This window comes from Triticum urartu, chromosome 3A (genome assembly GCF_056163025.1).
Source record: "Triticum urartu cultivar PI428250 chromosome 3A, HENAU_Tu73, whole genome shotgun sequence".
NCBI lineage: Eukaryota > Viridiplantae > Streptophyta > Magnoliopsida > Poales > Poaceae > Triticum > Triticum urartu.
Genome location: NC_141875.1, coordinates 74,524,791 through 74,546,048, shown reverse-complemented (window position 1 = coordinate 74,546,048; position 21,258 = coordinate 74,524,791). Strand labels below are relative to the sequence as shown.

The window sequence follows — 21,258 nt, the reverse complement described above, 5'->3', positions numbered from 1 at the left end:
TCGATCCCTCCCTCCAGTTCTGGCCAAGGAGCCCTCCTTGCCGACATGTGCTCCGGCGGAGCCTCGTCGCCCTCTATTTCCCTCTCCCCTCCCTCTCACCTGACTAGCAGGGCCCGCTAGTCAGCAACTCTGTACGCGCCCGAAGCGGTACGAGTGGTGGCGCCCGCGGGGTTTACGCCTTCGACGTCACCCCCCAGTTCTATTTATTTTAATTCAAAATTCAATATTATCCAGAGAGCTTCATACTGCCAAAACTTTTTAACCATAAGTTCAAATGAATTGATTCTTTTTGCATTGTGTTCTTTATGAAGAAATCGAGCAGCTCACCAAAAATGATATTTTTATTTGCTGTCTAGATTTTCTGGTGAATTTCAGAAGGGTTCTTGATGTTTTCTTTTTGTGTTTATAATTGTTTTCAGAAAGTGAAGCTTGTCTTGGGGATCACCAGGAGGATTGTGAACCTCATCTGCACTAAGGCAAGCGACATCAACATATTCATGGTGCCATTACAATATTTGTGATTTTTCAACTTGAATTAATTGTTTAATCCATGCATTTAAATCACTAGAATAATATTTATGTTCTGTTGGTTGCTTGTTTGAGTTGATATGCTTAGTTTATTGAAGTTTGAAGCTAATTTGGTTGGTTAAGTAACTAGAAGAAATATTTGTTAGGAATAAGTAATATGGTTATGGATATAAGTAATTATTTTTGGGTTATTTTCTTAAATGAGATAAATGATAAATTCGCTAAGTAAAGATTATGTGTAAAGTGATGATGAATCATAACCAGAGGGGTGTTATGAGCTGTTGATGTCTATGCTTAGTGTGGATATGGTTGACCCAGTTATTTCCGTTGATATATGATGCATATGTTTGTGATGTGTTTTCATGGCATATCATGACACCGGTTATTTTCACCTTAAGTTGAACCTGATAATAACTCAACTTGAACATATTGTTGATCAGGTCATGGCGTGCCACTGAATCGAGTTTTTCCCAGTGCAACCACATTTGCCTTTATGGGAAGGCCTTTATTCGGTCCATTGTCATGCCTCTGGTCGGTGCCACCAATGAGGGAAGGTTATGGGCGTGCGGTACCCTGGACCGGTAAGCAGACATAACCTTGTGTGCCTGTTGTTGTTGTTGTTGTTATGCTACCTTGTCCCCGTTTGGGACCGTTTATGTTTTGCCACGACGGTGGCCGTTGGTGTGTTTGGTAGACACGGGGCCACCTAGGACTAGTCTAGTGGGGAGTGAGTCGGAGTGGCCGGGAGAGTGTCATGGCAATGGAGGGGTTTCGTCGGAATGTCATTGGTCCACCCGAATGGGAGTGCGAGGCCATGGGTTCCGTGGTGTGGGTACAATGCACTACCTCTGCAGAGTGTATTAAATCTATCGATAGCCGAGTCCACGGTTACGGACACGCTCGAAAGTAGGTCACACCATGGGTCAAAGTTGAAATTAATTTTGCACACTAAGATATGAACTTTGCACCGTTGAGAAGATGATGTTTGGGAAAACATTGTGTTGATGAAGACCAAGTTGTTGGTCCGTTTGTGATCTTGTTAAGATCACCATTTGGTTACGAGGTAACCCGATCAAAGACCACGAGGTTGGTCCGTTTGTGATCCGAGAGCGATCACCGTTTGGTAAGAAAGTCCGAGGGACTTATATCACAAGATCATGATCACCGCATGTATGATATGATGTAGCATTAGTAAATAATTTGGTTAAATATCATGATATTTCTTGTCATTATGTTTATGTTTGTTGTGAGCTTGCAAGTACATTCAATGTACCGACCTGGCGTGTCATGCCAGCTTTCAGGAAAGTCTCATTGGAAGGGAGTGTTGTCTGAGTCTAGATCGTGTCCACATCGGTGTCCCTGTGCTATGGAGTTCCGCTAAGACGTCATTCTGCTGACGCGTAGTTGTTAGGATCGAGGCCCCATTTATGTTCACTAAATAAAGTACATATTGTTCAGCCGCACCGTGTGTGCCGCTTGACCTCGCCACATGTTGTAATATGAACTATGATCCGCTAGCATCAATAAAGCGGTTGTTTTCTGTACCAAGATGTTGTGTGTTGTCAGAAGACATGGTCTCTGGGCTGGCAATGCATGGTAAACTAGTTGCTCTGAGCCGGGGTGCCATAACACCACAACAAATGAACCAAACGTTAACTAAGCACCACATTGCACAATATAACATACTCCTAATAGAAGACCAAACAGTTAACCAAACCAAGCATGCTTAAAAACTTGGAAATATAGCAATTGTATTTTTTTCTCATGTATTTAGTATAGCCAAATTCGATTTATTCCTCACATTGTATACAATAACAGATTGCAGCCACAACAATTGAACATCGCATTGCAGAATTGAACCAAGCAGTTAACTAAACACCACTATCGGATTACGGGTTCCGGCAAACCCTTGAGGTTCGAACACTGGGGTGCACATGAAAATCTCCCCCCTGGCTCACACTCTCGCAACGATCTCAAAGCCTAGCTCGCCAAACCCGAGGAACAAGGGACACAAGAGTTTATACTGGTTCGGGTCACTATTGCGGTGTAATACCCTACTCCAGTGTGGTGTGGTGGAGTGCCTTGTAGGCTGGGTATGAACAAGTACATGGGAAGAACAACCTCCTGAGGAGAGGTGTTCTTGAGCTTGGTGAGCTTGTGTGGTTGGGGATGATCTAGATCTCTCCCCCCTCCTATGGTGGTAGCTAGTCCTATTTATAGAGGCCCGGGTCCTCTCCCCAAATATTAGGCGGGAAGGGATCCCACAACGGCAAATTTGAAGGGGGGCAACAAGTACAAGTTATCCTGACAAAAGGTGGTCTTTGCCTGCCAAAGGCTCTGGTGGTGACGTCGTCGTGGGCTCCGTGATGACCTCCGTCTTGCTGTCCTGCTGGTATTGGTCTCGCTGCATCGATATGGAAACCTTTGCCTGATGCCTCAGGAATCCTCGCCCGCGCATGCCTCTTTAGCAACAAAGAGGAAACTGGCAGTCTGCGCCCGCTGGCGCCCTCCTGGCCTTGGTCGTCATGGCTCATGTCACAGAAACCTCACGAGATGCCTCCTGCCTTGATCTCTCCGCTCCTCGCGAGCCAGCCTGGTGAGGCAGCCCCCGAGGAGGTCTTTTGTCGTCCGCCTCACGAGGCTTCGCCCCTCGCGAGGGTCTTGGGTGTTGGTTGATGAGGATGGGCCATACCAGATCGCTGGTGGAGCCACGCCCTAGGCCGCAGGCAGGCAAGTCTGGGTACCCCTATCGGTGTCAAAACCGGCGGATCTCGGGTAGGGGGTCCCGAACTGTGCGTCTAGGCCGGATGGTAACAGGAGGCAAGGGACATGAAGTTTTACCCAGGTTCGGGCCCTCTTGATGGAGGTAAAACCCTACGTCCTGCTTGATTAATATTGATGATATGGGTAGTACAAGAGTAAATCTACCACGAGATCGGAGAGGCTAAACCCTAGAAGCTAGCCTATGGTATGATTGTTGTTCTGTATGTTGTCCTATGGACTAAAACCCTCCGGTTTATATAGACACCAGAGAGGGTTAGGGTTACACAAAGTCGGTTACAATGGTAGGAGATCTATATATCCGTATCGCCAAGCTTGCCTTCCACGCCAAGGAAAGTCCCTTCCGGGCATGGGACGAAGTCTTCAATCTTGTATCTTCATAGTCCAGGAGTCCGACTGAAGGTATATTCCGGCCATCCGGACACCCCCTAATCCAGGACTCCCTCCCCTGATGCAGGCTTCAATGACGACGAGTCCGGCGCGCAGATTGTCTTCGGCATTGCAAGGCGGGTTCCTCCAAGTACTTCATAGAAGATTTTGAACACAAAGATAGTGTCCCACTCTGCAAAATAAGTTTCCACATATTTCCATAGAGAGAATAATATTTACACAAATCTAATCTGCTAACGTATTCCGTAGCATGACATCGCACCACGGCCAAGCCTTTATTCGAATCGTTTTATTGTCCCACCTCAGCGTGTCATGCGAGGCGGTTTCCTTGGCATGTCTCGTCGAAGCAGAGATCGTGTCCCCTTATTCTGGGATTCTCATCAATACGGGCGTGGGTAACCCAACTGTGCCTTTGATTACGGCTCTTGGAGATAAGCGAGTTTTACCAGGCTGGTGGGGACACACAGTTGCGTCCACCCATTTAAGGGGATAAGGATCCACCTTTTCACCTACACCTTCTTCCTCCTTTGCCTATCCATTTTCGCGCACTCGAGCTCCAGCGCCCAAGTCCGCACTCCCCACCTTAACCTTCTCCAGCCATGTCCGGAGCGGGAGGCAAGTGGATGGTCTCCTCCGTCATGGAGGGACACATCAAAAAACTGAGGTAGGCCGGATACTTGTCTACCGACATCGCGTACCGGCTTCCCGAAGAGGGGCAACTCCTCCCCACCCCAAGGCCCCATGAGAGGGTAGTGTTCCTTCCCCACTTCCTTCGCGGACTGGGCTTTCCTGTCCACCCATTCGTCCGGGGACCCATGTTCTACTACGGCCTTGATTTCCATGATCTGGCCCCGAACTTCATCCTCAACATCTGAGTGTTTATTGTCGTGTGCGAGGCTTTCCTCTGCATCCGCCCCCATTTCGGCCTATGGCTCAAGACTTTCAATGTCAAGCCGAAGGTGGTGCGCGGCAACCAGGCGGAGTGCGGAGGTGCCATGGTGGGCAAGATGCCCAACGTCTTATGCCTCGAGGGCTCCTTTGTGGAGACCCTGAAGGGGTGGCAATCGGGGTGGTTTTACATCACCGAGTCGCGTGACCCTGAGTGGGTCGCAGCCCCCGAGTTCCGGTCCGGACCCCCAACGCGGCTCACATCCTGGAAAGAGACGGGCCTGTCGTGGGGCAGCAAAGGAGAGGTGACTGGACTGCAAACATGCATCCAAACCCTGGTGCACAAGCAGCTCAAGCTTGTCAACGGAGTCCAGGTTATGCTCATCCGCCGGATCCTCCTGTGTCAACAACGGGCCTTCAATCTGTGGGAGTTCAACCCGGCGCAGCACCGAACTCTGAGCAGGCTCTTCGACACGATGTACGAAGATGCCTGGAAGGTGCTTTTCAAGGGCGCCGAGGCTCCCGCATCCGCTATCGAGGATCGCGGATTCAGTGTGCAGCGTCACGCTAGCACGGTAAGTTGTTTGTACCTTTTACAGGGCATTAGTTTTTCATAGCTTAACTCTATGCGGGATCTAAGCTCCCTTACCTTTGATAGGTTTGGCAGGCGAAGTCCGGACAGATCGACTGTCCGGCTCCTTTGCCCGAAGACCCAGCCGATGCCCGCTTGGAGAAGCTGCTGGTTCCGGCACCCTATGTGGTGCCGGAGAAGAAGGCCACGAAGAAGGTCATGGGGATTCGAAAAAGTGCCCGGCGCCAGGAGGTGTCGGGTTCATCATCCGACGGCTCCAAGGCACATTCCTCTCATGAAGACGAGGAGGAGGAAGAAGAGACCTCTCCCCCTCCAGCAGGGGGAGAGAAGAAAAGGAAAGCCGCCCTCACTAGGGAGGCCGAAGGGTCCAAGAAGGGGAAAACCCTTCCTCCGAACTACTCCACCGACACCGACGACGGGTGGAGAGGAGTGGCCGCTCAGGGCCAAGCCCCTGGCGAAATCGTAAGTATCTGGATACCAGAGTAATTCATAGTATTGCTTTATTGCATAGCTTTCCCTTATGTCGAATATGTTTATGTAGCCCACCCAAAGACCAGCTCGACGCGTCGTCGAGCGGCTCACTAGACTCGTCAGATGTGAATTCGCTTCCGACGCCACCTCCCCCCGCCCTACGGACGACGCCGAAGTATTGTACCAACAGGTTCCAAGCCAGGAGGAGGTGGTCCTAGAGGCACCGCAAGGCGACCTCCCAGACTCCAGGAGTAAAGGGGATAAACACCCCCAGGGCTCCAAGTCCGGCCCTAGGCCGGACACCGCTCCGGAACCTTCAAAGGTTCCAGAGTCCGGCGGGCAACCTCCTTCCAAGAGGAGCAAGCCCGCCGTGCCGGTGACCCCCGTCCAACCGGAGGCGCCGGACAATCTGTTGGAGGTGCTCAAAGGCGCCTCCATCGACGAGGAGCACTGCACCATTATGAGTGCGGTGGTCCAGAAGGTTCAGTCCGCCAAGAGTGGACTAACTGAAGCTTGTGCTAGCCTTTTAACAAGCTTTGAGGTAAGTAAAGAATGTGTAAATAATATTACCGCATAGACAGTAGCCCCTGATGCTCTGTTTGGCGTTCGGGAAGAAAAGCCGAATAGAGGATCAAATAAAATTCGCACGTGTCTAACAAAAAGGAGTCAATATGCGTATGCAGGCTTCTCTGCTGGCGTCCGCCGCACTGACTGCGGAAGTGGACACGCAAAAGCAGAACCTCGAGCAGTCCGAGCAAGAGCTCAGGCATGCCAAGAAGCAGCTTGAGGACAAGGAAGGTAAGAAATACCTTGTTTAAATATAAATAAAAAAGGTGCAATTGCAAAAAATGGCAGGATTATCGTGGCTATTGTAGGGGCCACGTCTAAGGTGGCGACCCTTAAGCAAGCACTGGTCGAGGCCGAGAAGAGGGCAGCCATGGAGCGCACCGAGTGGGAGAAGTATGAGGACCAGGTTGGCAAGGTGCGGCAAGAGCTCCAGACTCTCCTGAAAAAACATGAGAGTTTGGAGCTTGACTCAAAGACGCGAGCGTCCAAGCTCGCGATGGCTATTGAAAATGCCAAGTATGCCAAGGCCGAATCCCAGAAGACCCTCCAGGAGTTGGATGCGGTGAAAAAGATAGAGGTGGGTAAGGCATTCTTTATGCAAAGCAAACACATAAACGTGAGTTACTTGTTACTTACCCGAATCAGGAGCTCTCCAGGAGCATTCGCAGATCTTCCCCGTCGCGTGTCCAATGCCGCCGCATTCTATCGAGCCGAGGAGGGCAGCTTGATAGAGAAGGTGTTCTGGTCTCAGTATGCTGAGGCCGGACACCCCATGCCCCTGAGCGACCAGCTGAAGCAACTGGTCGAGCTCCACAAGGCGGCCGAACAGGCCATGAAGGGCCTCATAGTTCGGATGTGGCCTGGAGAGGCTCTGCCTCGGAGCTATTTCAGGCTAGTGCGGCGGCTTGTGGGGGCCTGTCCAAGGTTCGAAGTCATCAAGCACTCTGTCTGCATTGAAGGTGCCTGTAGGGCCCTTGCCCATGCTAAGGTGCACTGGGGCAAGCTGGATGCTGAGAAGCTTGTGAAGGATGGGCCACCGCCGGGGAAAGAGCATCAAAAGCTCGAGAATTATTATACGGATGTTCTGAAGGGTGCCCGCCTTGTGGCAGATGAATGTTCCAGGGATGTAATTTTTGAGTAAAACCTGCTCGTTTTGTCCTGTGCGCTGAAAACTTGTTCATATGCGTTAAGCAATGCTATTGGAATTTAAAATATTACCTTCTGTGCGGCTGTTTATCAATTCCGAGAGAAGGCGAGTCGTCGGCTTCTGCCCCCGTGCCGCTAGTGCTGGGGTGTTCGAGGATAAACCTGAGCGCTCTTTTTCCCATGGTTGGGTCCTTCGAGGGAGGCGCTCAGCACAACGAACAAGGCAATCGGACTATAATGCGTGAACACTCTCACTTAGCCACAGAATTCTATAATTTTAAATTTCGGCGAAGCCCTTGGTATTCGGAAGACCGAGTTCGGGGCGCTATCCATGCCTTGGCCGGACAGAGCCGACTCCTCGCTCTAAGCGGCATAAGTCTTTAGGGACTCGAAAAACCTCTCGAACAGCGACCAGCTCTCGCTTCATCATGACAGTCAGTTTTAGCTTTCTCTACTGAGGTGCTCAACCCATCTCAACTGGGGCACAATCGCAGTAGTTCTCCTAGTGCTACCTTAGCCGACATAGCAGAACGTAAGGCACCCAAACATAGGAGCCGGGCAAACCCAACTATTGACCGAAGACATGATTCGGAGCCGATGCATATAATGCTATAAGTTCGGGGTGCCGCACTTATTAAAGTGTTCGGACTTCTCATGCCATATTGAGGGGTACTAAAGCCCCTGGCATATTTTGGCCGTACCAAAGTGTACGGGTGCAACATGTCGTTAAGGAACATATATTTGTAAAAAAAGAGCAATGAAAAAATAGACAAAAGCTATGCATTGTTTATTAAAAAGGGCTGCGATCAAAGCAGAACGATACAAATAATGCGATAAGCAAAAGGTTGGACTATTTAACATGTCCATTCCACGGGCAGGCTGCGGAATGGCATGCGAAACAGGTATACTGCTCGTGATAGAGACCACCTGGGAGTTCCGTAATGCGGCATGGCTTGTCTGCTTCCCTGGTTCTTGCATCGTTTGTGCGGCAAGTGAACTGCCGAACAGGCCTTCCAAAGAATGGAGTCCTGAAAGTAAGAGAAAATTAAAACATCGGCAGCCCCTGGTGCGGTTTAAGACGTGTTTCGGGCGTGCCGTGATGGTGCCCCTCGCCCTGTACCCATGGTATTTCTAGAGCGTAGTTATGTACGTGAAGCACTAGCGTCGCATATTTGCGAGGGCTGGGGTTGGGGCCGCATTGCTACGCATGCTCGGAACGTGCCATGCGGTCTTGTTGTAGGTTACTCCAGGCGCGCTTGACGGTGTCCGGACGTTTAATGGCCAGACTGGAGAACTGCCTGGAGAGGCTGCTCTGTACTTCCGCTGCAAGGGCCACGGTGTGCTCCTCCGTTCAGGGGGAGCGTTCGGTGTTTCCATTGACCGTAATTACTCCTCGAGGGCCTGGCATCTTGAGCTTAAGGTATGCGTAGTGAGGTACCGCGTTGAACTTGGCGAATGCGGTTCGCCCGAGCAGTGCGTGATAGCCACTGCGGAATGGGACTATGTCGAAGATTAACTCCTCTCTTCGAAAATTATCCGGAGATCCGAAGACCACTTCAAGTGTGACTGAGCCTGTACAGTTGTCCTCTACACCTGGTATTACGCCTTTAAAGGTCGTTTTGGTGGGCTTAATCCTCGAGGGATCTATGCCCATTTTCGGCACTGTATCCTGGTAAAGCAGGTTCAGGCTGCTGCCGCCGTCCATAAGGACTCTAGTGAGATGAAATCCGTCAATAATTGGGTCTACAACAAATGCTGCGAGTCTGCCATGACGGGTGCTAGTGGGATGGTCCCTTCGATCAAAAGTGATCGGGCAGGAGGACCATGGGTTGAACTTTGGGGCGACTGGCTCTACCGCATATACGTCCCTTAACGTGCGCTTCCGCTCCCTCTTGGGTCATCCTCCGCTGTTCCATCGCCATCTCCTTCTTTTGGGGTGTCCACCATGTATATGTCATATGACGAGGTGGCTTTCCAGGGCCCAATAGGCGCTGGTTCTTCATCGTCTCCTGCATCGGCGTCCATACCGTCGATGTCTTCGGAGTCGAAGTCGAGCATGTCGGTTAAATTGTCGACAGTGCCTACAAAGTGGGTGGTGGGTGGGCTTTGAATTTCTTCATTGTCTGTATCCCAACCTTGCTGACCGTAGTCAGGTCAGGGCTCTCCTGATAAAGAGAGAGACTTTAGTGTCTTCAAAATATCGCCGAAAGGCGAGTGCTGAAAGATGTCCGTGGCAGTAAACTCCATGATCGGCGCCCAATCGGATTCGATTGGCAGGGGCGCGGAGGGTTCGGAGTCCGGAGAGGAGTCCGGCTCCTTGGAGTCACGAGTCTCGCAGAGTGCGGGGCTGGTGTTCGGCTCGATCGCCATTGGGATCGCGGCCCCCGAGGCGGCATCCAACCACCCATCCTCGATCGGCGTAGTTGGCTCCGAATTAAGGGTCGAAGCCGATGCGGGTGCAGCCTTCAGGGCACTGTTCAGCGCCAGAGCTAGATCATGCTCGTCATGACAGTGCGGCACGCATGGCAGTGGCTCGAATCCGTCGAAGATCAAGTCCCCACGGGTGTCAGCCGTGTAGTTTAAACTTCCAAATCTGACCTGACGGCCAGGGGCATAGCTTTCGATCTGCTCCAGATGGCCAAGTGAATTGGCCCGCAGTGCGAAGCCGCCGAAGACGAAGATCTGTCCAGGGAGGAAGGTCTCACCCTGGACTGCATCGCTATTGATGATCGTAGGAGCCATCAAGCCAAACGGCGACGACACAGAGGATCTCTCAATGAAAGCACCAATGTCGGTGTCAAAACCGGTGGATCTCGGGTATGGGGTCCCGAACTGTGCGTCTAGGCCGGATGGTAACAGGAGGCAATGGACACAAAGGTTTACCCAGGTTCGGGCCCTCTTGATGGAGGTAAAACCCTACGTCCTACTTGATTAATATTGATGATATGGGTAGTACAAGAGTAGATCTACCACGAGATCGGATAGGCTAAACCCTAGAAGCTAGCCTATGGTATGATTGTTGTTCTGTATGTTGTCCTACGGACTAAAACCCTCCGGTTTATATAGACACCAGAGAGGGTTAGTGTCGGTGTCAAAACCGGCGGATCTCGGGTAGTGGGTCCCGAACTGTGCGTCTAGGTCAGATGGTAACAAGAGGCAGGGAACACAATGTTTTACCCAGGTTCGGGCCCTCTTGATGGAGGTAAAACCCTATGTCCTGCTTGATTAATATTGATGATATGGGTAGTACAAGAGTAGATCTACCACGAGATCAAGGAGGCTAAACCCTAAAAGCTAGCCTATGGTATGATTGTTGATGTGTATGTTGTATATCTATCGACTAGCCTAGCCTCGGTTTATATAATGCACCGGAGGCCTAGGATAACAAGAGTCCTAGCCGAATACGCCGGTGGGGAGAAGTCCTTGTCTTGATCACCAAGTCTGGTGGAATCTTCCTTGTATGCGGTAGTCGTCCAAACTGGCCCATGAGTATACGACCACGGGGGTCCTCGGCCCAATCTAATAGATCGGGAGACGACGTGGTGAGTACCCCCTAGTCCAGGACACCATCAGTAGCCCCCTGAACCGGTCTTCAAGTTAGGGACGCTCCTCGATTCTTCCGAACTGTTCTTCATCTCCGGTTGCCGGTCTTGAAAACTGGTTCAAGAAATCTTCTTTATCTTCGATCTTAAGGATCGCCGAAATACATTCCACGAGTTTACACGTCCGGTATCCGAGGAGCCCCATTAAGTTTCTGGCCTTTATCAATGCCTTGTTTATTTTTCTGCCACACCTCGGGTTTGAAGTTGTTCCCGGGAGGCAGGGTACTCTCGCGTCCGAGCTCCAACACCGGACCGCTTCCCAGCTCTAGCGCCGGAATGTATCCGAGCTCCAACGCCGGACTATGTATCCGACCTCCAACGCCGAAATATATCTGAGCTCCAATGACGGACTGTGTCCAGGCTCCAATGCCGGACTATATCTGAGGTGTCATATCACCTTGGTTCAAAAAAGTTGAAGGAGTTTAGCCGAGCTTAATGCCGGAAATGCCCTCTATGGAGCCAGCCACTAGCGCCCGAGCTTTATGCCGGACTGCTTCTGAAGTGGTGCACCACCCCGACTATGGGCCGAGTTTTTGTCAATATTTTTTATTGGTGCAATTTATTCTCTGCCGAGATATATAGCCAGTAGCCCTCAAGGTGTGTATCGGTCTAAAACCCGAGCTGCACATGAAGGATGACATAAGACCGCTGATCCCAGTAGCCGCTGAGACTCAGGTTGATTTGCAAAATCAGCCTGAGGATCAAGTCCTAGCTCGGCAGAATACTTCGGGACACAAAAGCGGCATGCTCAGTCCTCAAGACTCAGGTTGGGTGCGGCCGACCAACCTGAGGATCAACATCTCCTCGGAAACTATATTGCACAAAAAAAATTCTGCATTGGACAAGCAATGCAGTAGCCCCCGAGACACTGGTCGGGTGGCAACACCAGATCAGGGGATCGATGTGCCCCTTTAATATTTGCAAATAATTAGCCCGAAGCCCAGTAGCCCCCGAGCCTTAATGCGGGCACGGGTGGCCGAATTAAGGATCAATATCCATAGTAAAATCACAAATTATGTGTAATGACTCTATGTATCCAAGTACTTTACGTCATTAATGCTCGGATCCGCATTGTACAAAACTTTGTTGACCGACCATCGGCTTGCACCTCCTTGGCCAGTAGCCGAGGAGTGTTTGTCCTACTTTATAAAGCCTTTATGAGGGCAAAGATTTACGACAAACAAGGCAATCTGGCCACACGGTTTTATAAACAAATGTACGCAGAGAGATATGTTATATTACTGTTTAACAGAAGAAATGTATTCCAAAGAAAATAGTCCCGCTATCGGTTCCTTTCTTTGGGTTGTCATGCTAAGCATGATCATGAAACCTCAGCTCGAATGTAAGAGCAAAATATTGAGGATTTAGTTTGGGAGGCCAGTTAATAGCCCCCGGTAGTGTTCGGCGAAAGTCGAGGTCAAGCCGTAAACACTTCGGCCAATGTTATGAATGGCCCGTCATAGTCATCGGATCGCTGACCAGTTTATGCTTATTGTGACAGGCAGTTTTCGGCTTTCTCCACTAAGGTGCTTAACCATGTGAGCTGGAAGCATAATCGCAGTGGTTCTCCCCTTGGACGCCTAGCCGAAAAAAACGGAACGTAGGAAGCAAGTGCAGGAGCCGGGCAACCCAACTATTGACCGAAGACACAATTCGAAACCAATGCATATATAGCAATATCTGAGAATGTTTTTGCCGAATCCCTAAAGTTGTCCGGCGTTGCACTGCGAGACTAATGCTGGAAAAGCACAAATAGTTTAAAAGTGCCAAAAAGCTTGGAAAACCAAGAAACGTCAGTAAAAACATGACGTCCGAACAAGATCAAGTGTTCGTGCCAATCCGAAAATTGGTCTTAGAAAAAAGAAGTGCTTCTGCCATCCTTTAACATGACACATCCTATCTCAAGACTTCAAGCGGGTCAGCCTACGGCTTCAACCTCCTATCCCGAGGGCGGAGTACTTCTCATTAGGCCAGTTTAGCAAACTAAACTCTAGCGGCTTTGAGAGAGAAATTAGGCTCCCCGGCTAGTGACCGCACACTTGCGTCGAAAAAAGGAGTGATAAATAATAATAATAGAACTTTGCAACGACTGAGAAGAAGAACACTTATTATAATACGGCTCAAATAAACTTAAGAGCCCGCAAGTGACTTGGGTAGAAGAATGATTGCATGTACCGAAGTACTTATATCATATCTATGTTCAACCGAACTACAAACGCGTCTTAACCGACCGTCGGCTTCTCCCTCTTTGGTTAAGGACCGAAAACTGTTATGTACTCCATCGGTCGAGAATATCGACGGTGTTTCCAATAACCAGGCAATCAAGCCATAAGGCTGTAACAGACAAGGCGCGCTCAGGGAACTTATGCTATATTACTGCAAAGAGTAAGAAGCATCTTCGAAGAAAATAGTACCCCCACCGATACCTTTCTTCAGTGCTCATTGTTATTATCAGACTTGTGCAATAGATTTTTTGTACTCATGAGTTCCGTTGTGTGTCGACCATCATTGAATAACTATAAGAGCGCTAGCTTTCGGCTTCACCCAGTCTGAGGTCAGGCTTGGGTGACCCGATCATGACAATCGCAGAGGTGCTCCCTTTACTCCCTAGCTGAACAATCGGGAACGTAGGGGTAAACACAGGAGCGAGGCAACGGAGCTTGCAAATCGCTTAAGTCAATGTGGTGCATATTGTGGCGTAATACACGAACAAGGAACGAAGCCGTACAAGTATAATCATATGCAACAGGAAAAGCTTCATAACGGAAGCCCCCAAGTGATGCACTAATCGGAAGGTTCCCGGAGTTTGGACGCTCGGATCGAGCCAAAATTGTGAGAGGTGGTAGATATAGGAATTCCGCAGCCGATCAATGGTTGGATCTTCCAAAGGACGTCCGAGCTAGAAGCTGGACACCACGCCCTAAATTCACCCAAATCCCCGTCCAGATTTGACAGGGCTCCGGTATATCGTGGATTGCCAGAGATTCCTCCATCGGAACTCGACGAAATTTTCCAGGGTTGTTGTAGACTCAATTCCGCACAATTCCACCAAAGCGATCGTCAAAGCGATACTCGAGGAGGTGGTGGTGGCAGATACGAGTTCGCTATCCAGAAAAACAGCACGGTCGCTTGAGGGCAATGTTGACGTTGAGCCCCCGAGCTCCATAGATGATTCCTCCGTGATCTTGATAGAGATCAGAGTTGATGTTTGATGAAGGCCCTCTTCCGGACATGGTGATCCGAACACGGGGCGCAATTCTTGGTCGAACCAAGGTGACCAGTCGAGCTGGTGACAAAGATGCCGAAGTCGCAGTTGATCTGCAGGCTAGCCATCGATCCTTTTGTCGATCACACAGCGGAACTCTCAGTGAAAGCACCAATGTCGGTGTCAAAACTGGCAGATCTCGGGTAGTGGGTCCCGAACTGTGCGTCTAGGCCGGATGGTAACAGGAGGTAGGGAACACGATGTTTTACCCAGGTTCGGGCCCTCTTGATGGAGGTAAAACCCTACGTCCTGCTTGATTAATATTGATGATATGGGTAGTACAAGAGTAGATCTACCACGAGATCAAGGAGGCTAAACCCTAAAAGCTAGCCTATGGTATGATTGTTGATGTGTATGTTGTATATCTATCGACTAGCCTGGCCTCCGTTTATATAATGCATCAGAGGCCTAGGATAACAAGAGTCCTAGCCGAATACGCCGGTGGGGAGAAGTCCTTGTCTTGATCGCCAAGTCTTGTGGAATCTTCCTTGTATGCGGTAGCCGTCCAAACTGGCCCATGAGTATACGACCACGGGGGTCCTCGGCCCAATCTAATAGATCGGGAGATGACATGGTGAGTACCCCCTAGTCCAAGACACCGTCAGTTAGGGTTACACAAAGTTGGTTACAATGGTAGGAGATCTATATATCCGTATTGCCAAGCTTGCCTTCCATGCCAAGGAAAGTCCCTTCCGGGCATGGGACGAAGTCTTCAATCTTGTATCTTCATAGTCGAGGAGTCCGGCTGAAGGTATAGTCCGGCCATCCGGACAACCCCTAATCCAGGACTCCCTCAACCCCCGTTCCTAAGACGCCGACAGTAGCCCCGGGGCCCACACTAGTAGGGAAAACCTTATACACAGAACATTAGCAGTAGTGCAGGCTAAAAACGCATGCTGGTGCTAATTAGTAGCAGCACGGTGTTTTAAACCGCGCTACAGATACAGTTATAGCAGTAGTGTGCCCGAGTACAAAAGCAGTACTACTAAAATTCCCACGGCTTAGCCGATATGTTGCACATAGTAGTAGCGATCTTCGCCGAACTGCACTACCGCTATTTGCTTTGTAGCAGCGCGTTTACGCTGAGAGGCACTACTGCTAAAATCAATAAAATTAAATGGAAAGCAAATAGAAAAGTAAATGAAAATGAAAGAAATACAAAAAGGTGAAAGCAAAAAAAATAAAATGTAAAGAAAGATAAATGAAAAAGTGGAAAAAGAGAATGGTATAGTAGTAGCGTGTACCCAAGAACGCACTGTAGCTATGTTAGCAGTAGCACACTTCCCGGAACGCGCTACTGCTACTTCTGACTAAACCGCTCGATTCGTTCTTGCCAACGGCCACTTCCCCCAAATCGCAACTCCTCCATTGTCGTCACCACCGTCGCCCATCGACCGCTGCGTGCTCTCCCGTCGCTCTCCCGCCTCAATGCTGCCCCCGACCCCGACCTCGATGCCACCGTCCGCCGCGCGCCCAAGCCCCGACCCCGACCTCGACGCCGCCTGCCCCTCCCTCGTCGCAGTCATCGTAAGGCTCTGCCTCTCCTCTCCCCTACCCTCCTCTCTCTCTCTGTTAGGGCAATTTATATATGTGTTGATGATGTGTTGATCTTCATATGAACCCTAGGTGTTCATATGAACCCTAGATTTGTTTAGGGCAGTAGGCATTTTTAGCATTTAGGAAAAATGATTAGCAATTTTTTTAGGAAATTAGCTAGGGCAATTTTTTATGAAAATGCCTACACAGTAATTTCATTTGCATATTGTTGTTATATGATATATGTCATTGATGTTCATTTGCATATTCGATTATTGAAGTGGTTCGATTGTGCCCAAGTGGCTTTGTTGTTTCCAGGAAATGAAGCCGAGTGGCCTATGTTTTGCCAGAATATTGATTCCTTTCCGTTCCGCTAAATTTCAGGTTCACGATTTGTCCACTTTTTAGCAAAAGCCATGCCAAATTTTTCCATGAATTTTGTCATGACTTGTGGTACAAACTAGGACATATCGAGTGCCCGGGATTTGTCGCACCGGGAAGGAGTCAGTGTTCCTACAAAGCATAGGCCTTTTTTATGTCATTATTCATTTTATTAGTTATAGAATTAATTGACTAGATTTAATCATAAGAACTACTTGAATTAATAGAACTAGTTGAACATGTCACATTTGTTGTTATTTTTTAGTTAAAGAAGTTTTCCCGGATCGATGTCGACGATGCCTATCCCGCATCCTCGTCGTCGAGTCGGCGGAGGACACCTGCATCACCAGATGGGCCATGTCTTGGACTGGGCTCCGTCGGGGTGGTACTGGGAGGCGCTACCTACCGGGGGCGTAGGTTGGTGAGGAGCCAGCATGTCGTTAACCCGAACCTTCTTTGGTGGCGGTCGCGTGGGCCAGTGACGGTCCAGAGGCTCGAGGACCCCGCGGAGGTGGTGTGTCACCGTGTCAGTGAGGAGGACGCGCACGTCCGTCGCTACTTGTTTGCGCTGGAGCATAGGTTCTCCAATACCTGGCAGGTTCTACAGGAATCTCACTGGAGCTGTGATCCTGTGATGGTTCCTTCTATCTGGGTGTCCACCGCCCGCGCCGATACCGGTCGTGCGCTAGGGTTTTAGTTGTATTAGTGATGTTATATGTATGATACTGTTCGGGATGTATTAGTGATAATATTCGACGATGTACAGACGCATGAGATGATTTACTTTTGCTTATTGAAAGCATGCTAATTTGAATACGTATTTATTTTACGATTTGATATTGCTTATTGAATGCACATGTCAATATGAGTCCTATAAGATATTTTGCATATCCTAGAGTTGTCTTCGATCGATTTTCAATTAATGTTTCAACTATGAACATAGGAAATGTCTGACAACGAAAAGGATTTCGGTATTTGCAAATATTGCGAAGACGAGCGCGGCCTGTGCGACGGAATCTTCCTAGATGATGATGGGCGCTTCAGCATCAAGCTGGACGTGAACTTCGAAGTGGATACAGTAAGTCACAACGACAAGTCTTTTTTCGTAATTAAGCATGACATTTGCTTCAACTTATAATTTAATTTTTTTACTATTCTACTAGCGTATCCCCTGCCATGCTAGAGTTTTTATCTTGGATAAGATAGGTTTCAGTCGTACTATGGAGGTAAAGAAAGTTTACTTGAAGACCGAGCATGGTTATATTTTCCATGCAAAATTATACAACGCAGACGACTACACCTGTTTTGGATGCAAAACTTGGCGAGCACTATGCAATACTTATGCATTTGAGCCTGATATGGTTATCACCTTCGATATTCGTCCGAAAGATGATATTGAAGGTAATACCGACATCTGGGTCGATGTGCGGACGCCTCCAGTTATACCATTATGTGAGTTTCTCAACCATATTTATGTCTTCGATATTGTTTATTCCAAAATAGTTGACAACTAATTTCTATTGTCAGCTTATTTCGGTTCAAGCAAACATGTCCACCGCTTGGTAGACAGGACCTACTACTGCCCCGGGGCTGAACTAAACTGCGAGGAGCTAAGTTATTATGTTTCATGGCTTGAGGATCTTGATACTGTCAAGACAAATTTTCTTCCTACACTTAGAAATGTTAGTACTGAAAACGTGCGACCAATAGTGTTAGTAATGAACTACGGTCACATATATTTAGGAAAGATGGTAAGATTTTTACTATTTATCCTCAGTGCATCTTTTGCATACATTATTTTTTAAGCTAGACTTCATTGCTAAGTATGTTACTATACAATGTTCTTCAACAGGGACTCCCGATGAATGTTGTGCCTCATGGGATCGAGACTAATGGTACCATGAGTATTGTTAGCTTACGGCCAAGATATCCTACAATGCACTTTAGTGCATTCAGGATTTCTAAGAGCGAGGAAGTCTTAATAGTGAAAGACTGGACCAAATTTGTGATGGAGGAGCGCAGAGAAGTACTAGGGGGCAGCAATCAGAAGCGCATCCCACGATTAGGAGACAGGTTCATCTGCATGCTCCAACTTGATGAAGGAGGAGAGCTACACATGTTTTATGTTATTTTACCTGAGAGAGAGCAACAGGAGTGATTAGCTAGCTAGAAATGAGTTTGAAGATGATGGTGTGCTACACTATGACTATGATGATTAAATAGCTAGTGTTGGTGGTAATGACTATGATGATTATTATTAGCTAGTGTTGGTGGTGATTAGATAGCTACTGCTTCTAGTGTTGGTGGTGATTAGCTAGCTAGAATGAGTTTGAGGATGATGATGTGCTACACTATGACTATGGTGATTAAATAAATATTGTTGGTGGTAATGACTATGATCATGATTAAATAGCTTGTGCTGGCGGATTAGATTCAAGTGGAGGCAACATGTGGTGCACATCGAAAGTACTACTAGTCCAAACTACATCAAGTTTGGATTAGTAGCACACTTTTGACATGAACCACATATTGCCTGCACTTGAACCTAATCCACCTTCATTTGACACACTATTATGGACATAATGATATAAACCTCATAATTGGTATTGTACCAAAATTTGTAAAACGACGTATAAATAAACTAAAAATGAAAATAAGAGTACTAGCAGCGATGGATAGTAAACACACTACAACTAGCTAGATTAGCAGCAGTGCGGGATAGAACAAGCGCTGCCGCTATGTGTCTTAGCAGTAGCGCTTGTCGCACGCGCTACTGCTAAGTAATAGCTGTAGCACCTTATTGGTAGCGCGGCTGCCCGCACTACTAGTGGGCATTAAACCCGCTCTACTACTAGGGTTTTCCCTAGTAGTGCCAAGGCGCGCTCGTGCTTGGCTTCGCGGCGAAGCCAAGGGTCAAGTGCGGAGCACCGCACGCCCTAACAGCTGATTGACGCGTGGCGATTGATGGGACGTGGGCGTCTCCGCTTCCCCATGCTGCCTCGGCAACTGCCTGACTTGACGAGTCCCCGTGGCATGATGAAAAAAGGTCATTATTACCTTAGATCATGGAGGCCGGTAGTTGGCCCCCTCGTGGCTATAAATGGGAAGGGGGGCGGTGCCCCTGTCACCCAACTCTTCCTCCACTCCTCCTGCTTCTTCGTCTTCTTCCTTGCCGCGACACCCATGGCGCCAGTGAAGAGGTTCTCGGCCGCCGAGAAGGGGAAAGCTCGCCAGGAGGGGCCCGGCTCTCCACCGCCTAAAAGGGGGCGCGGCCGCCCACACAAGCATGCTACCAACCTCGCTGCGGTCCCTCCTTGGCGTGGGCAGACTCTTTCGGGGTCCGGCTCTATCCTTGGCGGCCACGACGGCGCTCCTTGGTGCGGCAGGAGCCGCTTAGGTCGGGGTAGCCCCGTCGATGAGGGGAGGCGCGCCATGGTCGCCCAGCCTCCCCGGCCATGCTTCCACTTGGCGGAGGTGCTGCCGGAGTTGGTCGTGTGGTCGGTGAACCCAGCCAGCACTTGGCTTCAACTTCCGTGCTCCTTCACCGGCGAACTGCCGGCCCCAGGTCCCAGCGGCCTCTGGCTGCAGGCCGATGGCTGTTGCAGCAAGGCTTCGTGGGTTGCGGTGGAGGTCTCTACTGCGGTCAACGTGGCCCTGGCCCGCGGCTAGCAGACGTTCACCCGTGCACGCGGCCTGGGCAGGCGGTGCACCCTCCACTTCAAGTATGACGGTGCAGCGACCCTCTTCGTGAGGGTGTTTGGGGAAGACGGTTGCCGCGCCGGGTGCTGCCCTCAAGACTACGATGATGGTGGAGAGGTGCCTGGCCTTGGTGACGGCCGTGACGAGCACGAGGGCGACCTTGCCCTCGGCGGTGGCCACGGTTTGCCCAGCTAAGGCAGCTCCTCCTCCGGCGAAAGCTCCGGCAGCGGCGGCTATGACCAGCCTCCACGCCGTCGGGCCCACTTCGAGGACGGTGGCGGGTCATCCCATCGTCGCGCCTGGGTGAAGCATGAGGAGGACTCTGGCTGAGTCCGAGGGCTGATCCTCGTGAGCAGCCGCGTCATCGGAGCCGCTTTTGCTTGTCCTCTCCTTCCCTCTCCCGTACATTGTAAGAAACGAATATGGGGCCCTGCGAGGGCATGTAATGAACCATGGTGCTTATGTTGCTTTTGCTATGTGTTTATTGTTTCCGGGTTGTGCTGTGAGATCTATGCCTTATATGGGTGTAGAGGGGTAACTTAGCTCGATGCATCCGGGGTAGCTTTGACCTCATGAGGGCATGCGTCTCTAGGAACCTAGTGGGGCTTCCCCACTATTGATTCGGGTAACATCGCGAAGCTCCAAAAGTTTTTTAAGAAATCCTTAACCCTTCTTGCGCGGGGCCTCGGGTATGGGCTGGTTATGGCTAAACGCACCGCGTCACGGTACCCGTGGGCACGGACTAAAAGGGGATGTGCCGATCACAAGCTCAGAGAAGAACGCCTCGCGAAGACCAGGGAAGTGCGCACGCGCATACTACCTATCCAGCCCCCCTCGCGGGGCGTGCGAGGGAGAGGGTCGGGCAACTACCACCCTCCCTTGCAAAAAAGAAAGGATCAAGGGAAGAATCAGAAAGAAGAGGGGGGGTTCAACCAAGCCATCGAGAAACGCTAGAAATCCAAATTTCATTAAAGGAAAAGAGGCAAGCCAACTACAGAAAGCAAATGAACAGCCGCGTCCAGCAGGTAGTCTAGTCTTCTCACCAGCGCAGAGCTAAGTGCTGCCACTAGGACATGGGAGGGAGCCCTCGAGGCCCGAGGGCGACACTACGGAGACTCCGGGGTCTGTATAGCCCCACTCATTATTACGTGAGAGTGTCACAAGCGGAGACCTTCACAGGCACTGGGCCTTGCTTCATGGGTAGAACTTCTGGAAGTGCTGGATGTTCCAGGCGTTCTGGATGGGTATCCCGTCCTGCATCTCCAGGTGCGCGGCACCAGGCTTGGAGACGCGGGCAATCCTAAACGGGCCCTCCCACATAGGTGGGAGCTTATGCAGCTCTTCCCTGGAGATCACCCGCCTCAAGACGAGATCGCCCACCTCAAGCATCCTGGAGCGGATGTTGCGACAGT

At 49.8% G+C, this 21,258-nt stretch overlaps 1 protein-coding gene across 1 annotated transcript; it reads left to right on the top strand.

The window, feature by feature from the left end:
* The first annotated feature begins 17,180 nt into the window (after positions 1-17,180).
* LOC147978637 (uncharacterized) lies at positions 17,181-18,305 on the top strand. The gene is made up of 4 exons (XM_087516642.1): positions 17,181-17,225; positions 17,311-17,599; positions 17,675-17,898; positions 18,000-18,305. Exons 2-4 carry the CDS (start codon positions 17,368-17,370, stop codon positions 18,303-18,305), a joined length of 762 nt encoding a protein of 253 aa, XP_087372768.1. The 5' UTR covers positions 17,181-17,225; positions 17,311-17,367.
* Positions 18,306-21,258: the final 2,953 nt, after the last annotated feature.

Excerpts from the sequence above, each read along its gene's own strand:
- LOC147978637 (XM_087516642.1), top strand. The coding sequence starts at position 17,368 with ATGGAGGTAAAGAAAGTTTACTTGAAGACCGAGCATGGTTATATTTTC. Across the intron at positions 17,600-17,674 it reads GCCTCCAGTTATACCATTAT|CTTATTTCGGTTCAAGCAAA; the intron begins GTGAGTTTCTCA and ends TTCTATTGTCAG. Across the intron at positions 17,899-17,999 it reads ACATATATTTAGGAAAGATG|GGACTCCCGATGAATGTTGT; the intron begins GTAAGATTTTTA and ends GTTCTTCAACAG.